The sequence below is a fragment of the Emydura macquarii genome, unplaced genomic scaffold (genome assembly GCF_026122565.2).
Source record: "Emydura macquarii macquarii isolate MOO-44397 ecotype Brisbane River unplaced genomic scaffold, CSIRO-AGI_Emac_v2 contig_2676, whole genome shotgun sequence".
Taxonomy (NCBI): domain Eukaryota; kingdom Metazoa; phylum Chordata; order Testudines; family Chelidae; genus Emydura; species Emydura macquarii.
The window spans coordinates 32,970,436-32,998,208 of NW_027132813.1; the positions used below are offsets into that span (position 1 = coordinate 32,970,436).

General features: G+C 43.2%; 1 protein-coding gene across 2 annotated transcripts in view; it reads right to left on the reverse strand.

The window, feature by feature from the left end:
* The window catches only part of CCDC88A (coiled-coil domain containing 88A), a 251,526-nt gene that overhangs the window by 105,912 nt on the left and 117,841 nt on the right, over positions 1–27,773 (reverse strand). For both annotated transcript variants that reach the window (XM_067565171.1, XM_067565170.1), the window contains exons 9-12: positions 22,435–22,516; positions 18,146–18,304; positions 5,217–5,363; positions 4,148–4,292 (exon numbers count right to left, since the gene is read on the reverse strand). In XM_067565171.1, the coding sequence (XP_067421272.1) occupies positions 4,148–4,292; positions 5,217–5,363; positions 18,146–18,304; positions 22,435–22,516 (533 nt within the window). The remainder of the gene's footprint in view (positions 1–4,147; positions 4,293–5,216; positions 5,364–18,145; positions 18,305–22,434; positions 22,517–27,773) is intronic.

The window sequence follows — 27,773 nt, forward strand, 5'->3', positions numbered from 1 at the left end:
CTTGATGGTACCGCCATTGGCGCGGGAGCAGAGCACTAGCCAGACACAAGTCACACTCCACTGTGCTCCCCATGCTTGGCTCTCTTTAAAGTTGGGGAATGTCCCCTCTTGGCCAGCTGCTTCTTATGTTTCCTCTTTGGCACCGGTGAAGCAGAATGGTGCCGGAAGTCTCTCATGGTGGGAGGAGCATTCTGCACCAATGCTGAGGTACTGGGTGCCGAGTTCAATTGGTTTAACTCCGATGAGGGACGGTGCACTGCCTCCATAAGGAGGTCTTCGATCTGGCCTCCCTGTCCTCTTCATAAGGGGCTTGAAGTCCCGACAAATCTGGCAGCAGTCCCTGATACAAGTCTCTCCCAGCCACATAAGACAACTGGAGTGCAGGTCACGCATAGGCATGGGCTTGCTGCAGGAAGCACAGGGCTTGAAACCTGGGGACTGAGCATGCCCCAGAACTGGGAGTGAACGAAACTCCGCTAACAGGGTGAGAAATATCAACTAATTATATATAACTAATCTACAACAATCCAAACTGAGAAAATAAAGAACTGGGATAGGGAAACCAGGGAAAAAGACTAAACTAAAATTAAGAGTGAGAGTTTGCTGAAGCAAGAGAAGCTGTTCCAGTGACCATCATGGGTGGTAAGAAGGAACTGAGAGGGTGCTGAGCCAGCCAGACCCCTTATACCAGCGCATAAGCATGTGACACCAGAGAGCGCTAGAGCTGGCCCAACGGATACTACTGAGGGAAAAATCTTTGGCGACTGTGCACACGATGCGTGCACACTTACCGTGGAATGGACATGAGCAAGCACTTGAAGAAGAACTGCCAAATAAGTATCAGCTCCGAATGCCAGCTCAAGAAAGCATTACACATGATTGCAATTTCACTTTTCCAAATCGCAGCTCAGAGAGGAAAACATTTGTTTTAAGCACATATAGAGAACTTCAAGTAGCAGCTCTGAAAAATCCTATCAGGAACATAGTGCAAAGACATCCTATATAATGATGCTGCCTTCCATATAGCTGGGTATACTTTGATTCAATGTTTCTTAATGACCAGTCTGTGGCAGGTGCCAGTCCTTGAGATTTCCCTGATACAATTTAGGAAGGCAGCAAGCCGGTATCAAAAAGGTTGAGAAACACTGCTTTGATATTTCCAGGTGGCTAAACACCTGGCAATTCTAACAACGGTCTGAAAGAGGCTTAGGGAAAAACAGAAAGGATAATGATCTGAAAGAGATGGAAATTAGAGGAGGATGTAGACAGGATCACATTTCCCATATAGAACACAGTCTTACTCAGTTTCTTGCAGTAAAACACACTGAATTTCTTGACATGTTGTGGTTCAGGTATTCACAATGTCCACAAAGGAATAGTACATCCATTACTAACCTAATAGAGGTTTGAGATGTAGTTTGATGAAAGGTGCCCCCCCAGTTACATTGGAAAGTAACCTGCCCTCTGGTAGGAAAGCTTTTCAAGTTTTGGAGTCTATTGGGTTTCCAATTTCCCTCATCTATGTGCTGACAGGAACTCTAACCTTAGGCCAGGGAGCCCTATTAATTAGTTGGATTCAATAGGGCTCCCCAGGGTAGGGTTAAGTTTACAATGGGTACAGCTACCCGACTTAGGGTAAGAGTTGGTGTCAGTTGAGTTACAAAAGGCAGGTCTCCCCAGCCTATGGTTAGGGTAAAGATCAATATGGCTTCCTGGGCTACACTTAGGGTTGGGATCAGTAGGGCTAAGGTAAGAGTTAGAAAGGTTAGGGCTCCCTGAATTAGGGTTAGTATTGGGGTCTGCAGGGTTCCCTGAACTAGGATTCAGGTTGGTGATAGTAGGGCGCCCCATGCTAGGCTTATTTTTACAAAAGGTAGGGCTCCCCAGCCTAGGTTATGGTTACAAAGGGCAGGACTCCCTGGCCTAGGTTTGGGTCCATAAGGCTTCCTGGGCTAAGGTTAGGGTTACAAAAGGGCAGGACTCCCTGGCCTAGGTTTGGGTCCATAAGGCTTCCTGGGCTAAGGTTAGGGTTACAAAAGGGTACAGCTCCCCATCCTAGAGTTAGGGATGGGGTCAGAAGGGCTTCCTGAGCTAGGATTAGGGATACAAAGGGTAGGGCTGCCTGGCCTAGAGTTAGGTTTGGGGTTAGTAGGGCTCCCCAGGATAGGCTTAAGATTGCAAGGTGTAAGGGCTCTTGTGGCGAGGGCTGGAGTTACAGAAGGTAGGTGTCGTCAGCCCAGGGTTAGCACTGGGGTCAGTGAAACTCCCTGGCCTAGGATTAGGGTTATAAAGTATAGGACTCCCCTAGTACGGTTACAGTCACAAAGGGTAGGGCTCCCCAACCCAGGGTTAAGATTACAAATGATAGAGTTTGCTGGCCTAGGGTTAGTGTTACAAAGGGTAGCATTCCCTGGCCTAACGCTAGGATTAGACTCAGTGGGGTTCCCCAGCCTAGGGGTCACTAGGCTCTCCGGCATAAGATTAGCATTGTGGTCAGTAGGGTTCCCAAGAAACAATCTGGGATTTCACTTCCCCCACCATCAGATCGGACCCCTTCTCAATGAGTCCAATTAGTAGGCACTGCCAATGGTGTTGAAGGTAGCTTAGGGAAACCACAGCTGGACAATTTTGGAGCCGATGAAGGTTATACCATGTCCTGCTTGGAACCCTAGCCTGAAATTTGGGAGGTTCTGATGATTTTGCCTAGAGAGATTCCCACAAAAGGAAGTCCTAGATGATGATCACTGCAGGCTGTGGGTGAGAAACATCAGTAGGCATCACATCTGTCCAGTACTTATGCAGGAATACACATCTTACCAAAGAAACACCTTCAAAAAGGAGGCACACGGTTTTAAGAGCATAGTCGTCAGTTCACACATACAGATCCGGGGCCAGGCTCCCACCCGTCTGGGTACAGAGCTACTTTGAGAAATGGTTTTCCAGAGACTACTGTCTCACACTCTCAACAACAGTCTTGGCTGACCCAAAAAGATCTGGGAACCACAGTGGCACATATACAAAGCATAGAACCAGTGGTGCCAGATGCTAGGCTTCTGTCAATCCAAACAAATTCAGTGTCCGCTGTGGTGCTTATGTTTGATGTGCATGTAACCAGATTTTTTCTACTGGACCTGAAGAGCCTCCACATCAATAGGAGTGTGTGAGGTGCCCTTACACTCCCACAGGTCAATTCCCAAGTTGATGCTGGATTTACACATTGCCAGACATTCAGCTGGGCTTGAGTATTTTCCCATCAACAGGTTCAGTGCAACCCTCCACTTCTGTATGAGATTAGATGATGCCTGTACTGGACAGGCATCCTTTCTTCTTTCTTAAATAAAGAAAAATTGACTAACTACAATCTAACTAAAACAAAATTTGCCCTAATAGGGCAAAAGAAAAATTTTTTAAATGACGAGAAGCATCTAGGATACTTCACACACACTGAGCTCTGCCCCTTCAGAGGTTCAGAAAGAACTGAAGGATGGTTTGGGCTCATGGGCGTGGCTTGAGGGCGGGAGGGGGTTAGGGGACATTATTCCCCAAGCCTCGGGCAGGCGTGGAATGTGCCCCCCCCATGCATAACTCCATTGGCTTGACTGGAGCTGCCCTCCCAATATAGATGTCAAACTACGCCTAAGTTTGGGTCACTCCCCTTTTACAGCCTGAGAATCCTGCACTAGATGAGGAAGAGAAGGCCCTAACAGATACTGCTCACCAAAAGATTCCAGAGGTTCACAGTACAGGGGCTTTAATTTTGCAAGTGGAAACCTGTAGAGGCCACTCAGGCTGGAACTATAATCATTAACTGATGTCTGTTTTAGCCAGTTGGCTCCAAGGAAGATGGGAGTTTCTATATTAAGGGCATATTTTTCTTCAGCGTGTCACAAAAATCATTACATAAATAAGGTCTTTTAGTTATTTTCATGCTGCTTTCTAAAAAAAGATTGGGTCAGATTGTCAGCTGGTCTAAATCTGTATAGCTCTACTGAAGATGATTTCACCTAATATGTTTTGACTGTAGAAATAATTATTCATGCACTTCAAGCATCAGTATTTTCAAAATTAATTTAATAGAACTACTCAGATACATTATTTAGCTCTACAATTCCAAACTTTTTTGAACTATTGGCAAGTATTGGTTTACCTTCAGAAAGCTCAGTAGTTCTGTTCATCTGTTCAAGTTCCCAGCCAAGATGTAATGATTCATCCATGCTTTGTTTCTGAGCCATTTCTAGAGTCATATTTTCCTCCATAAGTTCCTCAATTTTCTTTCTGTCCATATCACGCTCCTTAAAAATTAACATGAACTTTTAAAAATAGCGTGTCTCAGAATGCACAAAAATATTATATTAAATAACCATCATTTTACAGTATCCTAAGAAGTGGATTCTTTGGTCTGCTAAGGCCAGTTTGGACTGATTACAATGGCCTCAAAGTGGCTGGAAACAAATTATGGAAAACTTCCCCTGCACAGAGGAACTCTCTGTCAGCATTAAGCTTTTGGGGGTGGCTCTATTAACTCCTTTTACCAGTCCCCCACCCCCAGCTCCGAAGTAAAGGGAAGGAGGGTGTTTATCATGGAAAAAACATACTAGCATCAATTCCTTATTATAAAATAAATAAGATTATAAATAAGATAAATAAATCACAGATTAAAAAAGAAAAATAATGTTAATAGTTATATAAACATGATTTGCTCTTTTAGACTTAATATTGCATTGTTTGGATTGGAGCTAGTCAAACACAGGAATTATTTTTGTGAAAACATTTATGAAAAATGGGCTGGTTTTTGTCAACATTTCAAATTTTGACCAATTTTATTTCTATGAATATTTAACCAAAGATACCATCTTTACCTCAAAGAAGGTTTTAGTTGTTATCACTGGTTCTATATTCCTGCTCAACATACTCTATCCACTTAATTAAATACTGTGTAACTTTTAGGTTACTTCCCCTTTGTAATAGAGGTCTCTTTATGCAGAACTGAAGCTAATGAAGAAAATAGCATCATGCTGTGTCTGAAAATTGTAAGCTACTCAGGTTCTACCTATTTCTCCGCTGCTGCTGGTGGGCAGCGCTGCCTGCACAAGCCAGGAACAAATGCCTAGTTTTGGCAAAAAAAATGGATGGCCAGGACAGAGCTGGAAAATGGGACTCTCCTGGCCAAAACGGGACGTATGGTCACCCTAGTCATCTTCTGTTTATATACTTACCATCTCCATATCATGTAGTTTAGCTTTTAGCTGCAGATTCTCCTTTTCCAATTCATGTAATTTATCAGAACGGGCTCGGGTCCCTTCTAGTTGATCTTCCAACATTGTCTTTGTTTCCAACAACACTTGATTGTCTTCTTTTAACTCCTTCAGGAATTAAACAGAAATCAAAATTTTCTCATTCATACCAAAGCTGATTTCACCATATCTAGTTTTTAAAATGTCAATGTAAGAATACAAAATGAATTTTAATGGTAAAAACACAAACTTTAATAAAATAATTTAATAAAATAATAATAATAAATAGTTTAATAAAATAAAATACTTTAATAAAAATACATTTATAACTACATGTTATACAATAAAATGTGACACTACTAAAAATAGCATCTGAAATATTAAAACCATACTTTTATTATGATTCAAGCACAATTAAGTTTATATGAAATTTTAAGTAATTATATTGTAAATATTGTGTATTGTAAACATTTACTATCCAACCATTATTAGTTTAGGGAAAGGAAATTTGCAGTAAAACGATATGGATAAATGCATTGCCAATAATCCTGATTTGGCCTTGATTATAAGTGTGCTGTGATACTTTTCTATTTTTATGTCTGATTTTGTAAGCAAGTAGTTTTAAAATGATGTGAAATTTGGAGTACGCAGGACAAATCAGACTCCATCAGATGGGAGGTTCGGGTGATGCAGATGGCCATGGTCCTGCGAGATTAGGTCTCGATACAGAGGTAGAAGGATTGGTGTCTCCACCGAGAGGTCTAGCTGCGTGGAGAACCAATGCTGACAGGGCGCCAGGCAGGGGCTATCAGGATGACTCACGCCGTCTCTTCTGATCCTCAGCAAAAACTTGTGTATGAGAGAAAAAGGAGGAACACGTAGATGAGATGACCTGTCCAAAGGAGGAGAAAATAGTCAGAGAGATCTGGGGCTGTGGCCCAGAAGGGAGCAGAACTAGACACACTTCCTGTTGTGCTTTGTTGTGAACAGATCTATCTGGGGAGTTCCACCCCTCTGGAAAATGGTTTCACAACATTTGGGTGAATGGACCGCTCATGGTGGTTGGAGTAAGATCTACTGAGGTGATCCACTGATCATTCTGCAATCATGGCAGATAGGAGGCCTTGAGGTGGATCGAGTGGGCTATGCAAAATTCCCATAAATAAAGGGATTCCTGACACAAGAGAGAGGAGCATGCCCCTCCCTGCCTGTTGATATAAAACATTGCTGTTGTGTTGTCCATGAGATCTGACGTGGTTGCTTGCCACAAGCTAGAATGCCTGGCAAGCCAAGTGAACTGCCCTGAGCTTCGTGATGTTGATGTGCAGGGAGAGCTCTTCTGGACACCAGAGGCCCTGAATTCTGAGGGAGACCAAGTGAGCACCCAAGCCCATTGCTGAAGCATCCATAATGAGAGATATTGATGGTTGAGGCCTTGAGAACGGGAATCCCGAACACACAGTCAGTAGTTCTAGCCACCAGTTGATGGAGGCGGTCACCAATGGGGGACCTGTGATAACTGTGTCCAAATGGTGTGGGATTGGCAAGTATACAAACGCCAGCCACGATTGGAGACATCTGAGTCAAAGTCTTGCATGCTGCATCACACAGGTGCATGCAGCCATGTGGCCCAAGAGATTCAAGCAGTTTCTGCTGTTGTACTGGGGTGATCTCTGAGGCTCTATAAGCAACACTATTGCCTGGAATCGCCCTGCTGGGAAGAAGGCTCTGGCTTGAATAGAGTCGAGGATCGCCCCAATAAATTTGATCCTCTGAACCAGGGAGAGGGTAGAATTCTGCATATTTATCAATAGACTTAAATCCTGAAATATGGACTGGATTTATTTTATATTAGACTCCACCTAGTGGACCTTAGTCCAACCTCTGACCAGACAGTCATCAAGGTGAGGGTAAATATGAATCCCTTGCCTCCTCAGGAACGGTGTGAAAACCATCATGCACTTTGTAAATACCTGAGGGGCTGCTGACAGGCCAAACAGGAGGACTACAAATTAGTAGTGCATGTGGGTCACCACAAATCTAAGGAACGTCAGTGTCTCTGAAAAATCAAAATATGGAAGTAAGCATCCTTCAAATCAAGGGTGGCATACCAGTCCCCTGGATGCAGGGAGGGGATGATGGAAGACAAGGATACCATGCAGAACTTTAGCTTCTTCATGTATCTGTTGAACTTTTGCAGGTCCCGAACTGGTCTGAGATCGCCATTGGCTTTCCAAATTAGAAAATATCATGAGTAGAACCCTCAGCCCCTTAACTCCGGTGAAACCTCTTCCATGACTCCCACCCTCAGAAGTGACTGCACCTCTTGGGCTAGAAGTTGCTCATGAGAAGGGTCCCTGAAAAGAGATGGGGAGTGGGAGGAGGGGAAGAACTGAATTGAAGGGTGTATCCTACTGCTACTGTGCTTAGCACCCAGTGGTCTGTCACAATACAGGGCCAAACCTGACAGAAATGGGATAAACGGTCCACAAATACGAAGGAGATTAGATTCAAGTCTTCTACTGGTACATCGTCGCCAAGTGTCCCATCAAAAGTCCTGCTTGGACCTACCAGAATCTCTGGAAGGAGCAGGCATGGACACAAACAAGGATTGAAAAGGATTCCTCTGAGAGTCCTGCTTGGCAGGTGGCGGAAAGAATTGAGAGGCCGGTTGAGGTTAAGAACATAAGAATGGCCATACTTGGTCAGACCAATAGTTCATCTAGCCCAATATCCGGTCTTCTAACAGTAGCCAATACCAGGTGCTTCAAAGGGAATGAATAGAACTGGTATTCATCAAATGATCCATCCTGTAGGCCATTCCCAGCCTCTGGCAAACAGCAATCTCTGTCTTGCCTGATTAATAATCACTGATGGACCTATCCTTCATGAATTTATCTAGTTTTCTTTTGAACCCCATTATAGTTGTGGCCTTCACAACATCCTCTGGCAAGGAGTTCCACAGGTTGATTGTACATTGTGTAAAGAAATACTTCCTTCTGTTCATTTTAAACCTGCTGCCTATTAATTTCATTTGGTAACCCTTAGTTCTTGTGTTATGAGAAAGAGTAAATAACATTTCCTTACTTACTTTCTCCACACCAGTCATGATTTTATAGACCTCTATCAAATCCTCCCTCAATCATCTCTTTTCCAAGCTGAAAAGTCCTAGTCTTATTAATCTCTCCCTATATGGAAGCTTTTTCATACTCCTACTAATTTTTGTTGCCCTTTTCTGTACCTTTTCCAATTCCAATATATCTTTTTGAGATAGGGCAACCCAGAACTGTAGACAGTATTCAAGATGGATTTATAAAGAGGCAATACGATATTTTATGTTTTATCATCTATCCCTTTCCTAATGATTCTCAATTTTCTGTTAGCTTTTTTGGCTACTGCTGCACATTGAGTGGATGTTTTCAGAGAATTATCCATCATGACTCCAAGATCCCTTTCTTGAGTGGTAGCAGATAATTTAGACTCATCATTTTATATGTATAGTTGGGATTATGTTTTCCAATGTGCATTACTTTGCATTTACCAACACTGAATTGCCTCTGCCATTTGTCGCCTGGTCACCCCGTTTTGGGAGATCCCTTTTTAACTCTTTGCAGTCTGCTTTGGACTTAACTATCTTGAATAGTTTTGTATCATCTGCAAATTTTGCCACCTCACTGTTTACCTTTTTTTCCAGATCATTTATGACTATCTTGAACAGTACTGGTTCCTGGATAGACCTCTGCAGGACACCACTATTCACCTCTCTCCATGCTAAAAACTGAGCATTTATTCCTACCCTTTGTTTCTTATCTTTTAATCAATTACTGATCCAGGAGAGGACCTTCCCTCTTATCCTATGACCACTTACTTCACTTAAGAGCATTTAGTGAGGGACCTTGTCAAGGTTTTCTGAAAATCTAAGTATACTATATCCACTGGATCACCCTTGTCCACATGCTTGTTGACCCTCTCAAAAAATTCTAGTAGATTGGTGAGGCATGATTTCCTTTTACAAAAACCATGTTGACTCTTCCCCAACAAATTATATTCATCTGTGTGTCTGATGATAATGTTCTTTACTATAGTTTCAGCCAATTTGCCTGGTACTGAAGTTAGGCAGTACCAGGCGAATTAAGTTTATAAATGCTTGCTCATGGGTTCTGGTGTGTAAAGGCCTAGGGACTTCAGGTAGCCCTGGAGTCCTTTAGGTTGTGCAGCTTGGAGTCTGTCTGCTTAGAAAAGAGCGACATGCCCTGAAAAGGGAGGTCCTGCAAAGTCTGTTGGACCTCATGCAACAGGCCCGAGGATTGAAGCCATGAGTTTCTGTGCATCACTACAATGGAGGCCATCGATCAGGCTGCTGAGTTCACTGCAATCAAGGCCACTTGTACGAACACCTTTGCCACAGACTTTCCTTCCTCCATGAGAGATGCAAACTGTCATCTGGGCTTCTGGCATAACAGCTCCTTAAATTTTAGCACAGCTGTTGGCCCCTTGTTGAACAGACCTTTCTGCCAAAAAGGTCTAATTTTTTGGTGTCCTTGGCCTTGGGGATTGCCCTTGGTAGACCCTGTTGCTCTTGCTTGTTGGCTGCTGACACCACCAAAGAGCCCAGTGGGGAAGTGTGTATAAAAATTCATAACCCTTAGCCGGGACAAAATATTTTTTTTCGGTCTTCTTTGCCATCGATTGAAAGGGCGCTGCGGTCCACCATAATGCCTTTATGGGGTCCATAATGGCCTCATTAAGGGGCAGTGCCAGTGCCAGGGGCAGTTGATGTGCCTGTTGATGTTAGGATGTCCACCAAGGCATGGAAGGATTCCCTGACCTCTTCCCCCTGGATGCCCAGGTTTTGAGCCACTCTCTTAAGGAGCTCTTGATGAGCTTTATAAATGTCCAGATAGGGTGCTATATCCACTTCTGTTACTGCCTCATCAGGGGAAGAGGAGGAAGCCTGTACCGATAGGAGGCACTGTTCTTTGCCTTCGGCACTGGACAGATCTCATGGAGCTGGCTCTGGGTATTCAGTGCTGGACTCAGTACCAGTGCCTGGATCTGAGCAAAGGCAGCACTCTGGCCCAGAATCCGACCGTCTGGATTGGGGCCCCTGCATCAGTGAAAAAAGTAAGGGGTTCTGGAAGGACCACTGTATTGGCATCTGCCATTGCCCCGGAGGATACACCATGGATGGGATGCCTTGGGCTGGTTTCATGACAGGATAATGCTAGCTGGAGTGATGGTGCTGGCTCCTGCATGAGGCATATGACTCTGCCTCCTACTCCGACTCCAAAGACCCCCTGTCAGGAGACCTAGGAGGAGCAGTGCTCACTGGTGTTGGCTATTGATGCTATGGTTGGACCATCATAGCATGTTTCCTCTCAAATTTCAGCCAGGGCCTCAGTGCTGTGGAAGTCCTTTCTACTGGTGCCAATGCTGTAGGCTCCTGCACAGTCGGGAGTGCTGGGACTGGCATTGAGAGTAAGTCTCTCGCTGCAGCAAATGCTTCTGATGTAGACAGTACCGCCAAAGCACTGGTATCCTGGTGGCTCTACTGCATTGGGGAGTCCATTGGTGCCAGACTCAAAGGTATCCTTTCTGGAGCTAGAGTCAATAGTGCAGCACAGGTCGCTGGAGCTGCGGAACAGCGCAACGCCAGTCGCACTCTGCTAGTCTCTCCACACCCTGCCAACCTCAAGGTTGGGGAATGTCCTCTGTCCATTTTCTTCTGCTGTCTTCTTGGCACTGGGGATGGTGAATGGTGCCAAGGTTCTCTCGCAGCCACAGGAGCGCTTTTCGTCAGCACCAGGGATGGTGCCTAGGTTCTTGAAAGGTGGATGGAGTGTCTGTCCTCAGTACCGGCACTGAGGAACAGTGTTGAGGGTCCCAAACAGCAGCCTGAGTGCTCCTCACTGAAGCTGAAGTACTGAGTGCCGAGTCCAAGTGACCCAGCTCTGAGGGAGGTCTTAGTGCTGCCTCCATTAGGATGAACTTCAGTCTAGCGTCCCTGGGTTTTTTTGCTGCAGGACCTGAAGTCTTTACAGATCCTACAGCGCTACCAAATATGAGCTTCCCCCAGGCACTTAAGGCAGCTGGAAAGGGAGTTCCTTACAGGCATCAGTTTGTGACATGAGGCACAAGCCTTAAAGCTCGGAGACAGAGACATGCCCCAGCACCAGGGCGAAAACTAACTCTGGTAAATGGAGAACTGCTAATCTAACTATTTACTAACAGAAAACTTAACTACTATGTAAAAGGTAACTATATGCAATAAAAAGTGAAAAAGTCCACAGAGAGAGTGTTTGCAGATTGCAAGGACAAAAGTTCCAGCTACCGTCATGGGTGGTAGGAAGGAACTGAGGGGGCACAGGTTGGCAGAATCCTTTATACCGGTACCATGAGCGTGTGCCTCCAGGGGGCACCAGAGCTGATCCAATGGATTCCACTGAAGGAAAAATTTCTGGCATCACATCTACACTGGAATGGACATGTGCAAGCACTTGAAGAAGAACAGTAGAACATGTTACACATTCACAGTGCTATGCAAGAGGCCAGCATCAGCAAGAAGTGTAAAACAATTCCTCAGTAGCAGACTGTTTTGACAATTAGTGTGTGTGTGTTCTTCACAGATCTTGAAAACGTCTCTGTCCACCTACAAGCATATGTTGCAACGCAGTACCTGATATGTCCACCTCTCGCCCCCACCTACCCACCTGGTGCATCAGTAAAACCTCAACCTGACCTTATTAGGCCATTAGCTCACTCCTGCTGAAACTGACCTTATTAGGCAATTTCCTTGCTCCTCCTGAAACTGACCAGGTGACTGGGAGCAGCTGGCTACGTGACCGGTAGCACAGCCACCCTAACGGTCGGCTCACCTCCCAGCCAAAGGTTTGCCCTGATTCAAATGTCTCCCCTCCAATCATGAGTAACCTTGGCCACCTGAAGTGATTAGTATAAAAGCCAGGGCACGCCCCAGGCTCAACAGAGAACTCACCATCTGCTAGACACACCAGCTGCCCTGTTTTTTTTCCCTCTCCCACTCCGGACTCCGAGCCTGAACGTGTAAGCCTGCTCTGTGTTGCTACTTAGCTTCAGGGGTGATGTTGCAACTTTCCCTGCTGGGACTGGTAAGATCCTAACCTTCTTTCTCTTTCAGTTTCTGTTTTAAATCTGCTCTGAAAGCAGAAGCTGCCCCCCCTTGCTAACCCTCTTTCCCTTTCAGTTTCTGTTTAAACCTGCCCTGGAAGCAGAAGCCGCCCCTCCCCCCCCATTGCTAACCCTCTCTCTCGCTTTTAGTTTCTGTTTTAACTGCCTGTTTGCCCCTTTGCAGTTAACTGCACATGTGACCCCCCCTTCTGTGCAGTTTCTGTTTTAAACCCCGTTTGCCCCTTTGCAGTTGACTGCCTGTGTGACTCCCCCCCCTTCTGTGCCCTGTAATTAACTCTTTGTCTGTGAAATCTCTATGTGAGAGCATTCCCTTCTGTACTTAACTGCTTCTGCCTCTGTGCTTTTCAGTTAAGTTAACCCCTTTCTGTTTCCTACAAGCAACTAGTCCTGTAGTTAACTGCTTCTGCCTCTGTGCTCTTCAGTTAAGTCTGTGTAACCCCTTTCTGTTTCCTACAAGCAATTAGTTGTCTGTGTAGCATAGTGGTAAGTGTCCCTGTCTACGAGGTGGAAGACCAGGGTTTGATTCCTGGTCAAGCAACCACTGTCTGGTTAATATTAGTTTAGGTCTTTGTAGTTAGTTGCCTGTTTAATACTTTCTTATATCAGTTTATGTTTTGTGCTTAATTGTTTTTATGTCCTTTTATAACTAGTTAAACCTATATTACTCCTGTGTTTATAATTAAACTAATCTATTTCCAATCGATTAATTATTGACTCTGGGGGATCATTTACCTGTCGGAACAGCATAATATGTATCTTGGTAGGGTTTAAACTTTAACTAGCTCTTCTTTATCCATACACTAATCTCAGCTAGACATTAGATTAGAAGGATAGACATTAGACTAGAAAGATATCTGTGGTGTTATCGACGATTGTAAAAGATACACAGAGTTGTGTCAATTATATTGTTGGCAACTGAGCATAAAATTTTATCATTTCTCTTATGAACTGCATGTAGATATTGAATAGGACTTGGGAGAGAACTGGGGCCTGTGGACTCCAAAGTCAAAGGGTTTGATGGCACAGGTGCATTTTCCCATGTTGTATTAATTTAAATGAAATATGTGGGCCAAAGGTGTTAACATAACCCCAATCACTGTCTAACATTAAATAATGTTAAACTTTGGCATGGTATACAGACACCTCAACCTCCTTAGTACTATTATACTATTAAAAATCCTTTTAACTTTTTATTAAAGATAAAGAAAAGAAGGAAAGACAGTTAAAACATTTGAAATGTAAAGTATTAAATAAGGTTTTCATTTTAACAACACCGCTTATTTCCTTTCCCTTCAGATAGAGAGCTTTCAGAAGCAAAAAAACCCTTGTTTGGTACCATCTAAGAAATTGACAAAGATCTTAATCTTTTCTTTTGGGGAAAAGAAAAGCAGTTAGTTGAAATGGGCTGGAATTGTTGTTGTTGTTAAAAGTCTGAACCTATTTCATCCCAGGTGAAGTTTGGGATTCAGATGGAGATGGTAGAGGTGGCAATATCATCTGGCTCCCTCTCTCTAGCCCGGCTCTGGACATATTTCAGGATCAGGACAAAGGGGTTCCAGGAGATGGTGGAGGTGGCAGCCATGATGGTGAAGCTAACCACAGTAATCAATATTTCTCCCTAAAGTTGTTTCTTTAAGGAGCCACAAAACAAGTGGTGGCCGGAATAGCTGAGCACCTCATTATTTTGTCCTTCGATGAAGCCTAGTTTTCAACACACCAATTTTAGTTCACTGATTTCAGGTTCCACACTTCTTTGTTCCTCAAGCATGATCTTAACATATTTCTTGAGCTATATCGGTAGGCCTTTTTGGTTTGGAATAATTCAGTCTGTCTCCTTTCTATCTTTCCCCATCAACATTTTTTGTTATAGGTAATTGTGACATCTTAAGAACTTACACACATTTTTGAAAGTTGAACTCACAATTAAGGTACACATTTGTAGGCCCAATCATCACAACACCCAGTTCTACCTCGAGTGTGGTCTTTCAGAAAGGAACTGTACCACTGGATCCCTGCCATCAACCTCAATTGTGATCAACGTTATCAAACATAGAAAGATTGGGTGCTTAAGGATTGACATCTGCCTTTTGTCCACAAGAGATTGTCCATCAATGCTACAAGAGTTATTTCTGCTAAATATTCTGGCCTAAAATCTGATTTTGAAGGGGTATATTGGTAAAGGATTTTGAAAACAACTTTGACTAACTATTCAATAAGCTTGTTCAGGAACGATGTAAAAGACGGTTACTTACCTTTGTAACTGTTGTTCTTTGAGATGTGTTGCTCATGTCCATTCCATTCTAGGTATGTGTGCAGCTCTGTGCAAGGTTACCGGAATTTTTTTCCCTTAGCAGTATCCATAGGGCTGGCCTTTGCGCCCTCTGGAGCCCCAGGCACATGCCGCAGTATATGAGGTGCTGCCAGCTCTGTGCCCCCTCAATTCCTTCTTGCCATCAACTCTGACAGCAGGGACAGAGGGAAGGTAATGGAATGGACATGAGCAACATATCTCGAAGAACAACAGTTACAAAGGTAAGTAACCGTCTTTTCTTCTTTGAGTGCTTGCTCATGTCGATTCCATTCTAGGTGACACACAAGCAGTACCTTGGAGGTGGGCTCTGAGCTCACAGGTGAGCTGTTCGCAGCACTGCCCTGTTGAAGCTGGCATTGTCCTATGCCTTCTGAACAATGGCATAGTGGGACTTGAAGGTGCGTACTGATGACCAGGTAGCAGCCTTACAGATGTCCTATACAGGTACTTGAAAGGCCACCGAAAAAGCTTGTGCTCTGCTGGAATGGGCTGTGACGACTGCTGGTAGAGGAATATTTGCTTGCTCGTAACAAAACTTGATGCAGGAAGTTATTCAAGAGAAAAACCGCTGGAAGGAGACAGGTAAGCCTTTCATCATATTTGTCACCGCAACGAAAAGCCATGTGGTCTTACGGAAGGATTTTGTCCTTTCAATGTAAAAGGCTACGGCCCACCTAACGTCAAACGTGTGCCACCTTCATTCCTCTTCCGAGCCATGCGGTTTTGGAAAGAACACTGGAAGAAATATATCCTGGTTGTAATGAAATTGAGGTACTACCTTGGGTAAGAAGGCTGGGTGAGGTGCAACTGGACCGTGTCCTTACAGAAGGCTGTACAGTGGCCCCGATTTAAGTGCTCTAATCTCAGATACCCTTCTCGCCAAGGTAATCACAACTAGGAAGGCACCTTCCAGGAGAGTAACAACAAAAGACAGTGTGACAGGGTCAGACAAATGGCTATCAAAGAGTGCTAGAAGGCCAATATATAAACTGTAGGCTCAGCAAGTCCGTTTTCCCCTGGTAGCTGAGCAGGGGTTACTCCAGGTTAATTAATACACCTGGAGCCTATCAAGGCCCTGCCCAGGATTTGTTAAAAGCCTCCCCTCCAGAGAAAGGGTGTGGTTGGAGTTGTGAGAGTGAGGCGAGCTACCAGAGTGTGTGTGCAGGCAAGATGCTGTCAAGAACCAGCAGGGTTTAGGGAAGGAGCAGAACTCTGGCAGAAGAGAACCCTGCAGGTATAAAGACTGGGGGAGGGAAAACTCTGCACGAAGAGGGCAAAGGACCTTTCCCAGGCCTGGAGGCCTAAGGGAAGAGACCCTGACAAAAGCGAAAGAGCCAGCCCTACAGATACTACTAAAGGAAAAAAATTCTAGTAACCATGCAATGAGGCATGCATGCACCTAGAATGGAATTGACATGAGCAAGCACTCAAAGAAGAACAGGTTGTTGATGACTCAATTTGTTGTATCCAAGGAAGGTTTCTTTGGATTTGTGAGTTAGTCAGACTATTGAATGGTTTAAGGTGGGATGGTAGAACAACTTTTTCACACAAGGCCATGTTGACATCGATGTAAAAATCCCCCAAGAAAATTAGTTTTAAGAACTTCTCCACCATTGATGACAATGTCTCAGCTCCAGAATTCTCTAAGGTCCCACATAACTCTCCCCCAACCTACATCTTATAACTTGGCTCTTACCACACTTCTCCAGTACCTTCTCTACTTTACCAGTGATGCCAGCTTTGCTCCATTCATCTCATTTTTCCTTTTCTTATGGCAATAGCAATTGCCATGCCTCACCAGAGCAGTTTTGTCCTGTTTCTGACAGTAGCCAGCCAGATGCTTCAGAGGAAAAAGCAACAATTCCCCATATAGGCTATTGTGCAATAATCTTCTTATTGGGAAGGTTTTTTTCTAATAGCCACTAATGGATTAGAATATCTCATGCTTTGAAATATATTTTTATATTCCTCAAAAATGTTTTATCCTATCTAATGTAACTGTGAATATTCCAGTCTATATGAATGTCTAGTCCTTTTCTGAATCTTTTTTTAGGTCTTGGCTTCAACGATATCTTTGACTGTGAGTTCCACAGCTTAATCATGAACTGTATACAATGTATTTTCTTTCATCAATTTTAAATTTGTTGCTTTGCAATTTCATTTATTCCCTCATTTTTCTATGAAAGGAAAGAGTAAAGAATAGTACCAGACAGACTTTCTATATATCATACATTATTTTACATATTTATGCCATGGGTCATCTTGTTTGATCCCTCTCTAAACTACATATTCCCTTTTTTTCCCCCTCCAATCTCTCTTCATATGGAAGTATTTTCATGACTCTAATAATCTTTATCACCTCTCTGTAGAAGTCCTTCTATTTTCTGTTATATCATTTTCAATCTGAGTGACTAGACGTACCACAGTTTTCAAGACAAGGATGTTCCATCAGGTTATATAATGGGATTATAAAAGTTACAATATTTTATATCATACTTCATACAGACTAACTCTTTGCTTTTTTGACTGCTGCTTCATGATGAAGACAGGACATTACTAAAATGTCACAATGACACCTAAGTCTTTTTCAGCTCAGCAACATAGTTCAAATTATTCCTTTCAATAAACATTACTTTGCATTTATTGAATGAGATCTGCCAATGTATTGCATATTTGTCTAGTTTTGTTAGGTTCCTCTGAAGTTTCTTACAGACTTTTCTGATTTTGACTATCCTTAATAATTTTGCATCCTATGCAAATTTTGCCACCTCCCCATTCACCTGCCGTTTACAGAGGTCCTGGCCTTACTAAAGATAGTTGGGCATCCCACTGTTTACCATGTTGAAAATTGATAATTTATTCTTAGTTTTGTTTCTTTTTTGTCTCTTACCAATTTCTAATCCATGACAGAATTTCAAATGTTTCTTCAATTCTATCAGTGTCTATTCCCATGTTTTATGCATGAAATACTCTCCTAATCCATGGTTCACCATGCCAACATCTTTTCTTCATTCAGATCATTCCTGAAAACTCTCTTCCTCCATGATGCCCATAAGAAGTGAATGAAAAATTAAACTTAAAATAAATTTCAAGCTAACTTCCTCCTCTGTGTTTCCCATATCTTCTTTATGTCTGCTTTTACACCCTGATCCTACAAGTGGGTCTGCACAGATGGATCCTGGCACCAACGGAGAGCCTTGCTGACTTCAAATGGAACTCTATATGGGTGAATATTTGAACACATCTTGAAAACTATAATTGATCATACAAGATTGATTAACATATGGCAGTGCAAGAATCTATCAAACGGCTTTCATGTATGCATTTTTTTCATGTTGTCAAAATAAAAAAGAGAGAAAGCAACATCAATGGGCAAAATCTTCTTACTGAAAAACAGTAAATTGTATGTGATTAAGAATTATTTTAAATATACCTCAACTCTAGCCTTGTAGAATTCAATATCATGCAGCCTCTCTTTGTATCGGCTGACTTCACTTTCAAGCTTGTCAACTCGAATTGCCTTCTCACGGAGAGCGTCTAACTCGTCCCGATACACTCTGGCAGAGCGAGCATCTGAAAGCAAATTCATGTTCTAGAAAATAAAAAATTAAGTTATATGTTAGGTAATCTGTGAGCTGATATAGCATTTCTTTTTTTTTTTTCTATTTTTTCACAAACCTAGATGGATTGTATAGCTAGACAAGATAGGCATCATGTATAGTTACATGAATTGTAAGTCCAGATTTTGTATCCTATCTTACACTAAAGCTCTTGAAAGGGGGCTCAGTGAATTTCAACACATAGTTCTTTCAAGTAGAACAAAGAAAAATTACTTCAATATGATTAAATTCCTACCCAAAAGATCCATATTATTTGTCATTTCTCACATGAGCAACTTGAAAATGCTTTAACAAGAATAAAAACTCTGAATCTTCTTTAAGACGACCAATTGTGACCATGTGTCTTAATTCTCAATTCAAACCAAAACTGTGACGGGGTATATGGGAAGGGCCCAGAGGTGCTCTGGCAGTAGGACTAGCCCCACCCTTCTGGCCCTCTCAATCATGCACGATAGGAAGGCAGCCTATAAAAGGGACGAAACAGCAATCAGTGTGTGTGTGTGGGGGTAGGGGAATGAGAAAGACTGCCCTAAACAGCAGACTACAGGAGTGATTCCTGATGTTGTGGAGAGTACCTCTAAGGCAGGAGACCTTCACCCCAAACTTGAATAAAGTACAGTGGACTCCCTAGGGTAAGACAAACAGGCTGAGCCTGCCAAAGAGACCCAATCAGAATGATCACCCCAAATCTGTTATATTGGGACAACATACAGTTAGCAGCACTGTAGACTTACCACTCCACCCCATCCTTTTGTTGGGATCTCAGGAGGAAGTAATCCTTGAAGGCATGGAGATTTGTGACTTTAATTTTGATCCCCTAACTGGAAAGACTTAAGGAGGCCCACAAAGAGCACACAGCAGAGAGCCGGTGTCGCAACTACCCAGTGTAGACAACTAGATACGGTCAGGTTCCCTCACCCCCTGAGGGAGGAACCACCAAGGACTCTGTTACAAAAACCCTGAGTACTTGTACTGAAATAGAATTTTAAAAAATGGAGTTACTGGTGAATGAGAACAACAGTACAATACAGACGCCTCCAGATAGAAAGTGAATTTCTTGTCACTTTTATAGTAGCATATAGTAAAGACAACACAGAATGTTTATTTACATTACCATATCTATTGTTCTTTGAGATGTGTTGTCCACATGTATTCCACTTCTGATGCTCATGTGTGCTATGCACACAAATTGGAAGCCTTTGAATATCAGTGTCTGCTGGGGCCACATCTGTGCCCTGCACACTCTCCAGTGACCAATAGCTTGAAGAGCACAAAGTGTGGGGTGGCCGCACCCACTCTCTAGTTCCTTCACTAAAACAAAATGCACATTGCCAAGTATCCCACAATAGCAGGAAAGGACGACAGGTTGTGGAATACATGTGTATAACAGATGTCAAAGAATCACTAGCTACTGGAAAGTAAACTGTTCTTTCTTCTTTGAGTGATTGTCCATGGTGTGACACTCTGTACCTCTAAGTAGCACCCTAGAACCCCCCTATTCACCACTGTGATATGATTATGATATGTTTTGTGTAAAGCATGCTGTGTGAGGCATCATTTAAAAATTCTTTATCTGTTGAACATTAATATCCTGTTGGATTGTATGTGTTATCATTGTATCTGATTGAAATGTGTTGTGAGGCTGGGAATACCCATAACCAGCCTTTCAGTTACAACAAAAGGAGTAGCCATCACCACCTAGACAGTGCTGATGGCCCATTAAAGGGAATCCACCCTCCCAATGGCAGTCCCAAAGACTTCTCAGAGAGAGCAAGCAGGCAATGGAGATTGCCTGTCCAATGGGGGCTGCCTGACCCCCAAGTTACAACAAGGATCTTTCAAGCAGCTGGGAGAAGGTATAAAAAGAGAGACAGTGACTTCATCATTTGGCCTTTCTTCCTGCTCCACTTTGAGAATGACGAGTGAGAACTCCAGGGCTGAGAAGTTCCCTACTGGGGCCAGGATGGCCATTGGTACGGCTAGGGCATTGGTGGCCAGTAGGCACCCAGCCAGGGACTTACATCCCGGCCTCGAGGCACACACCAGCACAAGTGTTCATAAGGGTACCCCAGTGGCTCCGTATTCCCTCAAGTGATGTGGAGCTGGAGGATCAGGAGTCCGACTTCAACACATCAGAATTCCAGGACCACAGCAACATGCGGGAAGACAACTCTGGAGGGAACCAAAAGACAATCTGTCTTGTCTGGAGCTCAGCTCAGGGTCTGGATTGGTACCCTGATACAAATGGCACCACCAGTGCCAAGAAGACCGATGGTCAGTCCCAGTGTGGGCCAGTCCCAGGCATGGTCAGTTGCAGTGCGGGCGTCAGTACTGGAACATCCGCATACTTTAACATGGAGGATGGTGACAGCATCCACAGGACAATCTGCGGCATTAACTGCATTGTTGCCGAGGAAGGGCTCAGTACTAAAGAACCTTGTACTGTCTCGGGTACCGAGTCCACAATAGGCCCAACCAGGATGCTTTGAGATACAGTGCCAAGACTTCACCTACATGCTCCAACTGTGGTCCTATTGCAGGCGCCAGCTTTGTGAAGTCTCGGACCAGCAGCGAGAATGGGATTGAAAGGCAGAGAAGGTCCGCTGCAGGCTGGTATGCTGATGACACTTGCACTGTCGGTACCAGCATCGCCCCCACCAGTACCAGACTCAACGGATACCCAGAGGCCTGAACCAGAGTTGACGGTATGGGTATCTGTCCTTCCTATCCTGTACCAAGGGAGGGTCAGAAGCACCCATGCCATTCCATGAGCCAGAGCTGGTCTGCACTCTTCTTAGGGGAGGCAGAAGGGTCACTTCAGGTCCCAGAATATGTCCCCGATTGGTCTTATGCAATCTCTTTCTTGGCACCAATGACAGAGAATGACTTCTGCACCTCTTCAGAGCTGACCAGCCCCAGAACAGGGCCAGCCACTTTCTCTCCGACCCCAAGGGTGATCTGTGGCCTGAGAAAGGCCTTGGTACCAGGTCAGGCATCATGGCCTGCTCAGGCAGGTACTGCTTCAGGCAAAGGTCCCACGCCACCTGAGTCCTCTTCTTGAATGAATGACAGATTGAGAAACAATTCTTCAGGTGAGTTTCACCAAGGCAAAGCAGGCATCACAAGTGGAGATAACTGTTGGGCATCACCCCTTCACACGAAGAGCAGTGCTTGAACCTGGTGAGGGCATCATTAGGTGGGCACTACCGCTAACAGTAACACTATACTAACTCTAAACTAACTAACTACTAATTAACAACTAATTATCAATGATATACACCACAACCAGGCTAGTTGCTCACCAGGTTGTGGAACAACGCCATAGAACTCCATCTCCAACTGGTGGGCGATAAGAAGGAACTTAGAGGATCAGGGCGATGCCACCTTGTACAACAAAGGGAGGGGCTACAGCCATGAGGAGTGAGTGCTGCCCCTCTGTGGGTACTGCTAGGCAAAAGTCTCCGGCTCAGCACGTGAGGCATGCACACATCTACTTGGAATACACATCTACATCTACTCAAAGAAAAATCTCTTTGTGTACGTTTGTCCATCTCTCTACTGATCACAATAGGAGAAGCAAAGCTCTTCTATTTATGATGGTATCAATGAATGACCTAAAATAATTTATGGTTTTATAAATAGGTATACTGAAGAACAATTGAAAAGTGCCTTTTCACCCTTTGTCTGTCAACAGACATATACAAAATAGGGAATTAAAAATGAAGGTTACTGGAGCTTTTCCAGATATGCTCTGTACATTCACATTTGTGGGGTCTCATAACGTATATGTGAGACTGTATCCAGGCCACTCATAGAAGAACCATTCACATTTGTGGGATCTTACAATATGGATGTGAGACTGTATCCAGGCCACTCACAGCAGAACCATTAATAGACTATAAGTGATAATTTTTGCAACTAAAACAAACTGTATCAAATCAATCAATTAATAAATTATAAAAGTTCATATTTATAGGTGGTGTATTAATCAATGCAACAAAAATACTGTATAAGGTGAAAAATGAAAACAATACTATTATTGAGGTGGTCAAATTCTTGTAAGTTATGTTGACTTTGAATAATAAATTTCCAAGATACACACCTCCTGCTGCAGTCTCTTTAGTTCAACCTCCATCTGTTCAAGTTCTTGTTTACAATCCAGCAGCTGCTCGGTTTTTTCCTCCCTTGAAAAAACACAAAATATGTAATTAAAATATACTATTGTACAATTGAATCATTGCCTTTTTTGCTAGTATTTTAATTACTGACTGTAACTGGGCAACAGTAATTGCATTTGATATTACTCAATCTTTTATTTATTTATTCCATAATTTCATGGGAGTGGGAGTTTTGGATTGCAGATCAAAAGCTACAGGAAATTAATGTACATGTGTGACATTGGCCTCTAGGGGAGGCATGCTGATATAGCTCAAACAGGGCAAACAGCAAAGAACGGGACAGGCAATGTCCTAAATACTGGTGGTTTTTCTTCCATAAGATGTATCAACCCAGCAACAAACAGCTTTTGATGATCTTCTGGTCATTCAGAAGACAAAAACACAATTTCCTTAAAACTATCCAGCCCTTTGGCTAGCACCCAGAAAGCCAAGTCAAATATGATAGGGATTACTGATAATCTTGTCTATCATATGTAAAAAAAGTTCTACCAATCCCAAAGGATCGGACACATTACCAAACAGGTCAATGAATATTTCAGATCTGACTCAAATACACACATTAATATATGCTTATTAACTAAGCTAATATTTATTTTAAAAAAAGGAAAGAGTATCGGTTAAAAGATCACATACATACAGATGAGAATAAAATCAATAAATCTGTTTTCTAGTAGAGATGATAACTGAGTTGCAAAGTTCTCAATTTGCAAGAAGTCTCTGGAAATTATCCTAACAGCTTGGGGGTCATCAATCCTTGTTTAGAGTTTCCTTGTTAAAAATCCAGTCCAGAAAAGTGAAAGCTAAATAGTCCAGGTATAGCATTTGTTCAAATTATCCCAGGAGAATTAGCATGGATCCCAGCAATAGCCTGCAATGCCCAATGTTGGGATCCAAATTTTCCCTGACAAGCTTGGACAGATTTGAGATAAAAAGCATCAGTCCACAAGAGTTTTTTAAAGATCCGTGCAGGCTTACCGATATCTTCTTGACAACAGGTACCTCCTTGAACAATTAATAGGTGATTACTTGTGGCTTTGAAGTATCATCTCCTATGTCCTGTGCACACTAATAACTGACTATATTAGCACAAAGTAATTGGCACTCTACAACCATTCACATGTATTTACTACTTAAATGTCAAAGAAAAATAAAAACAATAGTATTGTTACATCAAGTTCCATCCAAATGTTAATATCTTCCTTTCATTTTTGATTAACAGAATAATGACAGACCAGAACTATTTGGTTACATCGACAATCACTAGCAAGATTATAGGTAATCACAGACATGTATCTACTTCAAACTCTTAACATTGTATGATTTAACCTCAAAGTCTTAGCTATTTAGGATGAACAGCCCTAATTACCATTTGTATACCTTTAAACATGTCCTCAAAGGCTGATTTTAGGTTATTTCAGCCTGTTATAGACAACACAATTTCTGAGTAAAAACATTAATATTTAGAAACTATTAAACAGATTAATATTTGCAGAAAAATAAACAGTTACTAACCTGTTTTCTAACTGCTGTTCTTTGAGATGTGTTGCACATGTCCATTCCATCTCAGGTGTGTGCACACTCAGTGCACCTCTGGAGATTTTTCCATCAGTGGCACCCATCACGGCAGTGTGTATGCCTACTGCTACCTCAGACTACTGTGCAATTGTATAAAGGACAGAGCTGCCCTCAAACCTCCTTAATTCCTTCTTACTGGACAGACTCCGATATAAAGGGGAAGGAGGGTGGGTTTTGGAATAGAGATGTGCAATACCTCCCAAAGAACAGCAGTTATGGTACAGGTTAGTAACAGTTTCTTCTTTGAGTGATTGCACATGTTCATTCCACTTCAGGTGACTCACAAGCAGTTTGATCTAGAGGTGGGATTGAAGTCGACCTGAATGATTGAAGGGCTACCCATCCAAATGTGGCATCATTTCTAGATTGCTGAGGCAACGGTATACACTGAAAATCAAGTTGCAGCTGTACAAATGTCCAGAATATGTACCTGGGCTAGAAAGCCTGCAGAAGCTGCATAACATCTGATTGAATGCACTAGTATCCTGTTTGGAGGAGTTACATTGGCCATGCTGTAGCACAAATGTATGCAAGAAGAGATCCACAATGAGATTCTCTGAGAAAAGACCAGAAGTCCCTTCATCCTGCCTGCACGAACAACTGAGAGGATGGTCTAAATGGTTTAGTCCTACTCAAGTAATACACTAATGCTCTCTTAACATCTAATATATGGAGTCTTTCCTCATCCTTATAAGCAAGAGGCTTCAGGAAGAATATTGATAAATATATTGCCTGACTGATGTGGTAATGAGACACTACTTTATATGAGGCGGTAGATATACCCTCCTTTGCAGAAGACTGTATATGAAGGTCCAGACACTAGAGCATGTAAATTCACCCACTCTCCTGGCCAAGATGATTGCCACCAAAAAGGCTACCTTCATCGAGATACGAAGTAATGAACAGGCGGCTAACAGTTCAAATGGAGGATCCATTCGCTTTGCCAATACCAGATTTAAGTCCCAAGATGGAATAGGATCCTTTACATGGTGATGTAACCAGTCCAGACCCTTCAAAAAATTTACTGACCTTGATGGAACTAATGGCCAGACATTGCTGCTTCTATTATAACAAATAGTACAGCACATGTACTGCAGCCCAGACCAGGGAAACTTCTTTCTGTTGGAACCAGATAGATAATGTCTTCCACTTCACCAAGTGAGTATGCCTGGTAGGTTTTCTACTATTCAAGAGCATATCTTGCACCCCCTTTGAACAGATCGCCTTCTAAGGTGTCAACCACAGAGCATCCAGGCTGTGAGGTGAAGTGCCTCTAGGTTTGGGTGGAGGAAAATAGATCTCCCGTGAGATCAGGTCCAGGTCCAACAGTAGTGTCAAAGAATCTCATCTGAGAGGCTCAGCACAGTGGAAAACTAGTGCTGGAGAGGCCATGCTAGTGCTATGAATATCATTCAGGTATGGTCCTGCTTGATTTTTTAACAACACTCTGGGTAGGCATGGAATAGAAGGGAATGCGTATAGAAGCTTGTCCGTCCAGGGCAACAGGAAAGTGTTCAAGGGATATCCTGGACTGTGACCTGCTCGTGAACAAAGCTGATGACACTTCCTGTTGATTTTGATTGCGAAAAGGTCTATGTGGGGAATCTGCCACAGTTGGAAAATGAACTTGGATACCTCTGGGTAGAGAGACCACTCACGGTGCCTGGTGAAATACCTGCTCAGCCAGTCTGCCAGACTGTTTTGGACACCTGGAGGGTGAGAGGGCTTTGATGTGGATTGAGTTGTTGATACAAAAGTCCCATAGCAGCACTGCCTCTCATCATAGCAGAGTTAACAGGGCTCCTCCAAGCCTGTTCACACAAAATATGACAGGTGTACTGTCTGTAAGTATTAACAAATTATTCCCTGTTGATATGGGGAAGGAAAACGCAACAAACTAATCGAATGGTTCTCAATTCTATTATATATATGGGGGAGTAAAATCTGGGCCAGACCACAGACCTTGAGTCTGCAGGAATCCCAAATGGGCCACCATGTCTGTAACTAAGGTCAAAGTAGGTTGAGGACGGGCAAATGCAATCCCCACACACACATTGGCTGAGTCTGTCCACCAGTTCAGAAAGGCTAAAATTCATGCAGGCACCCAACCACCATGTATAAATAATGAATCATACTCAGCCATCCTCGCAACTTCCTGAGATGAAGCCTAGCCTGTCAAACCATGGAAGTACATGAGGCCATATGCCCCAGAAGTCTGAGGCAAATCCTACTATTGTGGTAGGATGGGCCTTCAGATCTAAAGAAATGGCTAGCATCATCTGGAACTTAGTCTGTGGAAGAAAGGCCTTGGCTTCCACAGTGTCCAAGACTGCTCCTATGAATTCTATCTTTTGTACAAGTGACAGAGTTAACTTTTCCTTGTGGATGAGCAATCCTAGTGTGGCCATGAGCCACCTTTGGCACACTAGACAGCACTTGCCTGTTGGTCCCCCGGCCCTGTCGTTCAGGTAGGGAAACATTTGAACTCCTGATTTTCCCAGGCATGCTGCCACCACTCCCATGCACGTTATGCATGCACATGAGGCTCCAGACAGGCCAAATGGGAGGACTGCAAACTGGTAGTGGGATTGGTTGACCAAAAACCTGAGGAATTTCCTGTGCCTTTTATGTTTTGTCACATGGAAATGTGTTTCCTTTAAGTCAAAGGCTGCATGCCAGTAATCTGGATCAAGGGAGGGGATAATGGAAACAAGTATGGCCAAGCAAAACTTTATTTTCTTTAGATATTTGTTAAGTTGTCACAGATCTAGTGTACGTGTGAGGCCTCCTTTTGCTTGTGACATGAGGAGGTAGGGAGAACAAAACTCCTTCTCTCTATGAAGTGAGGGAACCTCCTCTATGGCTCCCAACCAGGGGACAGAATGAACCTCTCAAAGGAGAACTTACTCATGAGAAGGGACAGGGAAAAGGAGTGAGAAGGTGGGGTGGAAATAAATTGACGGGTGTTTCCCAATTCTACCATGTATAGGGCCCACTAGTCTATAGTGATGTGGACCCAAGCATTTAGGAAGTGAGATAGCCTGCTGGAAAATTTTGTGGTAGGAGAAGCTAGAAGTGGAGATCGGTAAACTGTCCTCGACAAACATGTCAAAATGGCTGCTTGGACTGCTGTCTGGACGAGCTGGCGGCTGCTAAAGAAGTAGACTAGGGTGGACTCCTATAATGTGTCTTTCTTTCTAGACTGATGTTGGTGGCAAGGAATAAATGAAGCACACTGATGTGGCTTCTGGGGATGGAGCTGCTTCTTCTTTAGGACAGGTGTATAAACGACCAAAGACTTGAATGTAGCCCTAGAATTTTTAAGGTTATGCAGCTTGTCATCAGTTTCTCCCAAGAAGTGTTGGCCCCTCAAAAGGAAGATTCCGGACAGTCTGTTGGACCTTCTGAGAAAGATCCAGTGACTGGAGCCATGAACATCCATGCATTGTAATGACTGATGCCATGGCTCTAGCTGCCGAATCCGTAGCATCCAAAGCAGATTCAGCCTGAAATGAAATCCTGGCTACTAACTTTCTCTTGTGCATCATAGCAAGAAACTCCTGTCTCACCTCCTCTGGCAACTTGTCCATAATTTTTAAAACATTGTCCCACAGATTAAAATCATAGAGCCAGCAATGCCTGCTGATAAGCTATCTTGAACTATAGTCAGCTGTCGAATAGTTTTCTG